Source organism: Bombus vosnesenskii, unplaced genomic scaffold (genome assembly GCF_011952255.1).
Source record: "Bombus vosnesenskii isolate JDL3184/JDL3185 unplaced genomic scaffold, Bvos_JDL3184-5_v1.1 scf7180000014698, whole genome shotgun sequence".
In the NCBI taxonomy this organism is placed as follows: Eukaryota; Metazoa; Arthropoda; class Insecta; order Hymenoptera; family Apidae; genus Bombus; species Bombus vosnesenskii.
In genome coordinates, this window is record NW_022883595.1 from 92 (window position 1) to 10,557 (window position 10,466).

General features: G+C 32.7%; 2 protein-coding genes across 3 annotated transcripts; both read left to right on the forward strand.

Moving 5' to 3' along the window:
• The first annotated feature begins 1,003 nt into the window (after window positions 1–1,003).
• LOC117240493 (regulator of microtubule dynamics protein 1-like) lies at window positions 1,004–2,424 on the forward strand. The gene is made up of 4 exons (XM_033506513.1): window positions 1,004–1,093; window positions 1,316–1,513; window positions 1,573–1,821; window positions 1,925–2,424. The coding sequence occupies exons 1-4, from the start codon at window positions 1,004–1,006 to the stop codon at window positions 2,162–2,164; spliced, it is 777 nt and encodes a 258-aa protein (XP_033362404.1). The 3' UTR covers window positions 2,165–2,424.
• A 3,627-nt stretch (window positions 2,425–6,051) lies between these two features.
• Window positions 6,052–7,372, forward strand: LOC117240492 (regulator of microtubule dynamics protein 1-like). Of its 2 annotated transcripts, XM_033506512.1 has the most exons (5): window positions 6,061–6,143; window positions 6,256–6,287; window positions 6,366–6,563; window positions 6,623–6,871; window positions 6,973–7,372. In XM_033506512.1, exons 3-5 carry the CDS (start codon window positions 6,381–6,383, stop codon window positions 7,318–7,320), a joined length of 780 nt encoding a protein of 259 aa, XP_033362403.1. In that variant the 5' UTR covers window positions 6,061–6,143; window positions 6,256–6,287; window positions 6,366–6,380; the 3' UTR covers window positions 7,321–7,372. The 2 variants fall into 2 exon arrangements, with proteins under 2 accessions (XP_033362402.1, XP_033362403.1); XM_033506511.1 differs by lacking the exon at window positions 6,256–6,287 and having other exon boundaries at window positions 6,052–6,143.
• The last annotated feature ends 3,094 nt before the right edge of the window (window positions 7,373–10,466 follow it).

The window sequence follows — 10,466 nt, forward strand, 5'->3', positions numbered from 1 at the left end:
TAGATATAATAAGTTCAGGAAGAATTTCTTCCCAATTTAGTATTCAAAAATAGATGAACACTTTATACATATAACAAAGCTATGTTATTTCATTTCATTTCATACTCTAACATAGGATATGGTATATATCTTTCTTAAATTGCTCTGCAAAATCCCTAATACTTTTTTGAGATGCTAGATCACATGGTCTACAATAAACATATTTATTGCTACTTTCTACTACTATGTCACGGCGTGTCTAAAAAAATGATCATTAATTTTATAAGGTTTTGAAACAGCCGCAAACATTTTTCTAAATAAGTAAAACTGCACCAATAATTAACGGCAATTTTTTAGAAATAATCAATAGCATTAATTATCAATAATTTAGTAAAACATTGTACGATTTGTTTTTTCCTTCAAGTAATATACAATGTAAACGGCATAACTGAATTTGTAACAATTCAATCATGAAACAAATATACAATAGATTTTGATAATATTGATTAAAATGCAATAGTCCATTTCTATATATTATAATTTTTCTTAGTTTATTGTCATTGTTAATTTATATTATTTTAATCATAATTAATCATAATTCATCATAATTAATTCGGATTCTGTTTCGAATACATGTCAAGTCATGGATATGGATGATTCAAAATAAAGAGCGAAATTTAATACTCAGAAACGTGTAATGTATTTATCGCAAATACAAAATTCTATACTTTATATTTTATATAATTGATCGTATTTGATCGTATCAGACAGTAACAGAAAATAGATGAAGACACACACACGCGCGCGCACACAACATCTTTACGATAAATCGAATTGAAAATATCGAGTTTTCAGTATCGAATCTGTGAATGCTGTTAATGTTTGTGTACTTTATTCGATTCTCATCTGACGTGGAATTTTCTAATTTTGCTGTCAGAATTACATCTGTCATAATTAATCAAATCTGAACACGTTGTATATTGTACAAATTTTTTATTTTTTTCTGTAAATACTATAATTTAATATGTCGTTACGGAGAGCGTTATTCGTTATCAGAGATATAAAAGTATTACAAAGAACGCTTATTCATAGAAGATTTCAATCCTCACGAAAGGTTTGGAATTATATCTAAGCACGATTTTATTTTTTATTACTTTTCCATTATTGCATAAGATTTTTAAACTTCGTTGCAACCAGAGAAATTTTCTAATTTTAGTCGATATTAGCTTTAACTTGATAACCTGACCGCTTGCAAATTGTAAGTGTAATGTTAATATTAATGATCCATAAATTTTAATATATTATACAAAATTATTCAATTAGTTTTCATTATTAGAGCAGCAATCAGTACATGTTAACAACAAAATTATGTACCATATCGTCGTTCACTGCTATGGGTATTTGGGGTCTTACGAAAAAGAGAGGTGACAACGAAGCAATCATAACTACAAAAGAAGTTCTAATAGCAAAAGCCGATGCATTATACGAGCAAGAACAATACCAGGAAATACATGACCTTCTAATAAATTATAAAGTAATGACATTATGTATATCACTTATAAATGTAGATAATAAAATTGAATATTTTTATAGGATAGCGGTGATATTGAAATTATATGGCGTTTGTGTAGAGCAATGTATAAATTGTCTAAAATTGTGAGTGAAGTGGATGGAAAGAAATTAATTTTCGAAGCTTATGATTTAATACTTGAAGCACTTGAGATAAAAGAGGATAATTGGGCTGCACACAAATGGGCATCGATTCTTCTTAATTCTAAGACTCTTTATGAAGGAGTAAAAGCACAAATAAAAGAGTCATATAATATTAAGAAACATATGCTGGTATATTTCATGATAATATATTAATATATATATATATACTTATAAATATTTCATTCCCTAACACAATGTCAAGCAATTGTATCGAATATGTTTAATGTCGCAGAGAGCAATGGAACTAAATCCAAAAGAACCAACACTTATGTACATGCTTGGTACTTGGTGCTATCAAGTTGCTGATTTAACATGGTATCAAAGAAAAATTGCATCTGTAATATTTGGAGAACCGCCATCTTCATCATTCGAGGAAGCTCTAAAATATTTTGAAACTGCAGAGGAAATTGATCCCAATTTCTATAGTCAAAATTTATTAATGTTGAGAAAAACCTACTTAAAATTAAATTAAAAAGAGCTAGCTACGAAATATTTAAAAATGGCCCTTGATTATCCTGCAAAGAACGAAGATGATCGAGATGCTAAACAGGAAGCGCAGAAGTTGTTAAAGAAATTTTAACAAACTGGACAGAAGTTATAATCTATTATATGATAAATTGGAATTGAAGGGATAGAAGGGATAAAGAAAAATTTAGAATCTATCTTTTAAGTAGAAGTATAAAATTTATTTACTATAATGTATAATACAACTTATGTGTGATGAGCCTGTTATACACAACATATATTTACAGTTCCCAAGTAAAGTAAGTAGTAGTTCCCATATAAAGTAGTCCCCAAGTCTAATTAGTTTAGCGATCAGGAGAGTATTCTTCTTCTTCTTCTTCTTCTTGTTCATCTTCATTCGTATTCCTGGGAAACCTCTGAATTGCTTCTGCTTGCAAGCTGGAGAGCAACTGGAGATATGGACGTGTTCGAGGGTTGCCTGGTCTTCGCCCCGTCCTTCCCGTCAGATGGTATAAAAGGAAGCGATGCAGGCCAAATTCCGAGATGAATTGACCACATGGGCAAATAAAGCTCACCATAACGTAATTCTCTGGTAAATTGTCACGAGATTGTCTTCTGATGTGCAAGCTATTGTAACCAAGCGGGCACTCTCCCATCGTTTTGTTATAAGGCACGATCTGGAAAAATAAAATTAAGATAGGTAAATAAACAAATAAAATAAATAATTTCAAACAAATTGTTTGAAAAATCAGTGGAAGAAACGATTTGAAGGAAATAAAATACTTACTGCTCCAAGTGTGGTGAAGATGTATAAGGACGCTTTCAATCGCGAAGCGCCTCCAAACGTGAAGAACTTTCGAACTCGAAGTACTTCCAAATGCGAAGAAGAATCTGGAAAAATAAAATTAAGATAGATAAATAAAAAATAAATAAATAATGAATAAGGAAATAAATAATTTCAAACAAATTGTTTGAAAAATCAGTGGAAGAAACGATTTGAAGGAAATAAAATACTTACTGCTCCAAGTGTGGTGAAGATGTATAAGGACGCTTTCAATCGCGAAGCGCTTCCAAACACCAAGAACTTTCGAACGTCGAGAATTTTCAAACGTCAAGAACTTCGAAGCGTCAAGAACTTTGAAACGTTCTGTTCGATAGTCGAATTGGGAATGTGATCTCCGAGCTAGTTGTCGGGCTTATATAGACGCCATTTCGCTTCATGTTTGCCACCATTGCCTGGGTTAAGACTCTTAAGGGGGCCCCCTTATTAACAGGCTGGTAAAGCCTAAGCAGTTGTTCATTTGTTCGGTATATGAAACACGGTTTAAAGGACAGACGTATTGTGCAGCAGGTATGCGAAACCTTCTTAATTACGGAAAGTCCGAGAATGCTTCTGAGAATATACAATTACAACAGAGTTGGGGGAAAGTGCGATTCTTATTTATTTTTGCCCCTTTAATGAGGGTCATAACACCGGTCCGCACCTTTGTTAGACGGAGCGCCCGTCCCGTTGACCGTGGCTACGTTGGGCGGCAGGCTGTCGCCCCGAGCCAAAGTTCACCGTCACTAATCCCGAACAGTTACCATCGGCTTGGATAACTGCGATTGTTTTATTACGGCTATAGTAGACTCTAGATTACAATGTTAGGAGGTTAGGAGGGGCCCCGGCGTCCTTTCGTCTCCGACATATTGAAACATTGAACGATACATCTACCATCGCCTTATTATTTCTTATGCATTAATTACACAATCGTCGTATTAAGTATATAGTAAGTACAGCAGAGAAATATTTGATCGATATAGTTGTCGGTCGCTTGAGCTATTCCGATGATTATATTGTAAATATCGTTGGCTTTGAATATATTTTATCATCAAGGGACAGCTTCTTATTGTTGGTATTTGGTGGAGGGTTACGATGACGAGTGGTAAACTCCTTCTAGGTAGGTTCAGGGAGAGGACAAGAGGTAGCTATATAATTCAAAAGCATTAATAGTTCCCGTTTTCCTTCTGCTTGAAAGAATGATTTATTGTCATTAGCCGATTTTGCGAAAATTTGTTGAAAAATTTGCGGCTAATTTTCCCTTCAAAGTGTTCCAAAAAAGTGAAAAATTGAAATTTCGAAAAACCCTCCCAGCGTTACCTGGGGAAAACTGTTACCTAACGAATGAACTTTGAGTTTTTGATTTCAGATGATGCAGCACCAAGTTATGAGCAATTCTACTTTTTTCCGAGACACGTCCGAATAATTACTGCCATTGCCGTATTTTTTAATATTTCTCCGTGAAAATTTTATACAATATTCTTTGAATGTCATACTTTAATGTACTATTGGTTTTAATAAAGAGTATCTACAGCCAATCTACCTAAAAAGTTTTGATAAATTCCCATATATCGCGTTATTTCTGTTCGTACTATACCAGGATGGACGGCATTCACTGTAACACCAGTTCCTATATGACATAAAAAATAATGCTTTATCGATTGTATTATTTATTCAAAAATAAATTTTATTTTCTGTTAAAATGACAAAACTTTTCAATTTATTTGCCAATTCCTTTGTAAATAGAATATTAGCTAATTTGCTCCGTGCATATGCTTCGTCAGGCTCATAGGTTTTCTCATTATCCAAATCGTCGAATTTAATTTTGCCACGCTTGTGTGCACTACTTGAAACATTTACAATCCTTGATGGTGCAGAATCTTTTAAAGTGTCTAACAATAAATTTGTTAGTAAAAAGTGTCCTATATGATTCACACCAAATTGCAATTCAATTCCTTCTTGGGTATACATCTTAGGACATCTCATTACTCCTGCATTATTTATAAGAATGTGAAGCTTTCTTTTCTTGTGTTCTACAATGGAAACAGATAATACAAATTATGCTATAGATCTATTGATTTAGATATAATAAGTTCAGGAAGAATTTCTTCCCAATTTAGTATTCAAAAATAGATGAACACTTTATACATATAACAAAGCTATGTTATTTCATTTCATTTCATACTCTAACATAGGATATGGTATATATCTTTCTTAAATTGCTCTGCAAAATCCCTAATACTTTTTTGAGATGCTAGATCACATGGTCTACAATAAACATATTTATTGCTACTTTCTACTACTATGTCACGGCGTGTCTAAAAAAATGATCATTAATTTTATAAGGTTTTGAAACAGCCGCAAACATTTTTCTAAATAAGTAAAACTGCACCAATAATTAACGGCAATTTTTTAGAAATAATCAATAGCATTAATTATCAATAATTTAGTAAAACATTGTACGATTTGTTTTTTCCTTCAAGTAATATACAATGTAAACGGCATAACTGAATTTGTAACAATTCAATCATGAAACAAATATACAATAGATTTTGATAATATTGATTAAAATGCAATAGTCCATTTCTATATATTATAATTTTTCTTAGTTTATTGTCATTGTTAATTTATATTATTTTAATCATAATTAATCATAATTCATCATAATTAATTCGGATTCTGTTTCGAATACATGTCAAGTCATGGATATGGATGATTCAAAATAAAGAGCGAAATTTAATACTCAGAAACGTGTAATGTATTTATCGCAAATACAAAATTCTATACTTTATATTTTATATAATTGATCGTATTTGATCGTATCAGACAGTAACAGAAAATAGATGAAGACACACACACGCGCGCGCACACAACATCTTTACGATAAATCGAATTGAAAATATCGAGTTTTCAGTATCGAATCTGTGAATGCTGTTAATGTTTGTGTACTTTATTCGATTCTCATCTGACGTGGAATTTTCTAATTTTGCTGTCAGAATTACATCTGTCATAATTAATCAAATCTGAACACGTTGTATATTGTACAAATTTTTTATTTTTTTTCTGTAAATTTAATATGTCGTTACGGAGAGCGTTATTCGTTATCAGAGATATAAAAGTATTACAAAGAACGCTTATTCATAGAAGATTTCAATCCTCACGAAAGGTTTGGAATTATATCTAAGCACGATTTTATTTTTTATTACTTTTCCATTATTGCATAAGATTTTTAAACTTCGTTGCAACCAGAGAAATTTTCTAATTTTAGTCGATATTAGCTTTAACTTGATAACCTGACCGCTTGCAAATTGTAAGTGTAATGTTAATATTAATGATCCATAAATTTTAATATATTATACAAAATTATTCAATTAGTTTTCATTATTAGAGCAGCAATCAGTACATGTTAACAACAAAATTATGTACCATATCGTCGTTCACTGCTATGGGTATTTGGGGTCTTACGAAAAAGAGAGGTGACAACGAAGCAATCATAACTACAAAAGAAGTTCTAATAGCAAAAGCCGATGCATTATACGAGCAAGAACAATACCAGGAAATACATGGCCTTCTAATAAATTATAAAGTAATGACATTATGTATATCACTTATAAATGTAGATAATAAAATTGAATATTTTTATAGGATAGCGGTGATATTGAAATTATATGGCGTTTGTGTAGAGCAATGTGTAAATTGTCTAAAATTGTGAGTGAAGTGGATGGAAAGAAATTAATTTTCGAAGCTTATGATTTAATACTTGAAGCACTTGAGATAAAAGAGGATAATTGGGCTGCACACAAATGGGCATCGATTCTTCTTAATTCTAAGACTCTTTATGAAGGAGTAAAAGCACAAATAAAAGAGTCATATAATATTAAGAAACATATGCTGGTATATTTCATGATAATATATTAATATATATATATACTTATAAATATTTCATTCCCTAACACAATGTCAAGCAATTGTATCGAATATGTTTAATGTCGCAGAGAGCAATGGAACTAAATCCAAAAGAACCAACACTTATGTACATGCTTGGTACTTGGTGCTATCAAGTTGCTGATTTAACATGGTATCAAAGAAAAATTGCATCTGTAATATTTGGAGAACCGCCATCTTCATCATTCGAGGAAGCTCTAAAATATTTTGAAACTGCAGAGGAAATTGATCCCAATTTCTATAGTCAAAATTTATTAATGTTGGGAAAAACCTACTTAAAATTAAATCAAAAAGAGCTAGCTACGAAATATTTAAAAATGGCCCTTGATTATCCTGCAAAGAACGAAGATGATCGAGATGCTAAACAGGAAGCGCAGAAGTTGTTAAAGAAATTTTAACAAACTGGACAGAAGTTATAATCTATTATATGATAAATTGGAATTGAAGGGATGGAAGGGATAAAGAAAAATTTAGAATCTATCTTTTAAGTAGAAGTATAAAATTTATTTACTATAATGTATAATACAACTTATGTGTGATGAGCCTGTTATACACAACATCTATTTACAGTTCCCAAGTAAAGTAAGTAGTAGTTCCCATATAAAGTAGTCCCCAAGTCTAATTAGTTTAGCGATCAGGAGAGTATTCTTCTTCTTCTTCTTCTTCTTCTTCTTCTTCTTCTTCTTCTTCTTCTTCTTGTTCATCTTCATTCATATTCCTGTGACGCCCCAGAATTGCTTCTGCTTGCAACCTGGTGAGCAACTGGAGATATGGACGTGCTGCTGGGCTGCCTGATCTTCGTCCCGTCCTTCCCGTCAGATGGTATAAAAGGTAGCGATGCAGGCCAAATTCCGAGATGAATTGACCACATGGGCAAATAAAGCTCACCATAACGTAATTCTCTGGTAAATTGTCACGAGATTGTCTTCTGATGTGCAAGCTATTGTAACCAAGCGGGCACTCTCCCATCGTTTTGTTATAAGGCACGATCTGGAAAAATAAAATTAAGATAGGTAAATGAAAAATAAATAAATAATAAATAAGGAAATAAAATAAATAATTTCAAACAAATTGTTTGAAAAATCAGTGGAAGAAACGATTTGAAGGAAATAAAATACTTACTGCTCCAAGTGTGGTGAAGATGTATAAGGACGCTTTCAATCGCGAAGCGCTTCCAAACGTGAAGAACTTTCGAACTCGAAGTACTTCCAAATGCGAAGAAGAATCTGGAAAAATAAAATTAAGATAGATAAATAAAAAATAAATAAATAATAAATAAGGAAATGAAATAATTTCAAACAAATTGTTTGAAAAATCAGTGGAAGAAACGATTTGAAGGAAATAAAATACTTACTGCTCCAAGTGTGGTGAAGATGTATAAGGACGCTTTCAATCGCGAAGCGCCTCCAAACGTGAAGAACTTTCGAACTCGAAGTACTTCCAAATGCGAAGAAGAATCTGGAAAAATAAAATTAAGATAGATAAATAAAAAATAAATAAATAATAAATAAGGAAATAAAATAAATAATTTCAAACAAATTGTTTGAAAAATCAGTGGACGAAACGATTTGAAGGAAATAAAATACTTACTGCTCCAAGTGTGGTGAAGATGTATAAGGACGCTTTCAATCGCGAAGCGCTTCCAAACGTGAAGAACTTTCGAACTCGAAGTACTTCCAAATGCGAAGAAGAATCTGGAAAAATAAAATTAAGATAGATAAATAAAAAATAAATAAATAATGAATAAGGAAATAAATAATTTCAAACAAATTGTTTGAAAAACCAGTGGAAGAAACGATTTGAAGGAAATAAAATACTTACTGCTCCAAGTGTGGTGAAGATGTATAAGGACGCTTTCAATCGCGAAGCGCTTCCAAACACCAAGAACTTTCGAACGTCGAGAATTTTCAAACGTCAAGAACTTCGAAGCGTCAAGAACTTTGAAACGTTCTGTTCGATAGTCGAATTGGGAATGTGATCTCCGAGCTAGTTGTCGGGCTTATATAGACGCCATTTCGCTTCATGTTTGCCACCATTGCCTGGGTTAAGACTCTTAAGGGGGCCCCCTTATTAACAGGCTGGTAAAGCCTAAGCAGTTGTTCATTTGTTCGGTATATGAAACACGGTTTAAAGGACAGACGTATTGTGCAGCAGGTATGCGAAACCTTCTTAATTACGGAAAGTCCGAGAATGCTTCTGAGAATATACAATTACAACAGAGTTGGGGGAAAGTGCGATTCTTATTTATTTTTGCCCCTTTAATGAGGGTCATAACACCGGTCCGCACCTTTGTTAGACGGAGCGCCCGTCCCGTTGACCGTGGCTACGTTGGGCGGCAGGCTGTCGCCCCGAGCCAAAGTTCACCGTCACTAATCCCGAACAGTTACCATCGGCTTGGATAACTGCGATTGTTTTATTACGGCTATAGTAGACTCTAGATTACAATGTTAGGAGGTTAGGAGGGGCCCCGGCGTCCTTTCGTCTCCGACATATTGAAACATTGAACGATACATCTACCATCGCCTTATTATTTCTTATGCATTAATTACACAATCGTCGTATTAAGTATATAGTAAGTACAGCAGAGAAATATTTGATCGATATAGTTGTCGGTCGCTTGAGCTATTCCGATGATTATATTGTAAATATCGTTGGCTTTGAATATATTTTATCATCAAGGGACAGCTTCTTATTGTTGGTATTTGGTGGAGGGTTACGATGACGAGTGGTAAACTCCTTCTAGGTAGGTTCAGGGAGAGGACAAGAGGTAGCTATATAATTCAAAAGCATTAATAGTTCCCGTTTTCCTTCTGCTTGAAAGAATGATTTATTGTCATTAGCCGATTTTGCGAAAATTTATTGAAAAATTTGCGGCTAATTTTCCCTTCAAAGTGTTCCAAAAAAGTGAAAAATTGAAATTTCGGAAAACCCTCCCAGCGTTACCTGGGAAAAACTGTTACCTAACGAATGAACTTTGAGTTTTTGATTTCAGATGATGCAGCACCAAGTTATGAGCAATTCTACTTTTTTCCGAGACACGTCCGAATAATTACTGCCATTGCCGTATTTTTTAATATTTCTCCGTGAAAATTTTATACAATATTCTTCGAATGTCATACTTTAATGTATTATTGGTTTTAATAAAGAGTATCTACAGCCAATCTACCTAAAAAGTTTTGATAAATTCCCATATATCGCGTTATTTCTGTTCGTACTATACCAGGATGGACGGCATTCACTGTAACACCAGTTTCTATATGACATAAAAAATAATGCTTTATCAATTGTATTATTTATTCAAAAATAAATTTTATTTTGTGTACTTTATTCGATTCTCATCTGACGTGGAATTTTCTAATTTTGCTGTCAGAATTACATCTGTCATAATTAATCAAATCTGAACACGTTGTATATTGTACAAATTTTTTATTTTTTTCTGTAAATACTATAATTTAATATGTCGTTACGGAGAGCGTTATTCGTTATCAGAGATATAAAAGTATTACAAAGAACGCTTATTCATAGAAGATTTCAATCCACACAT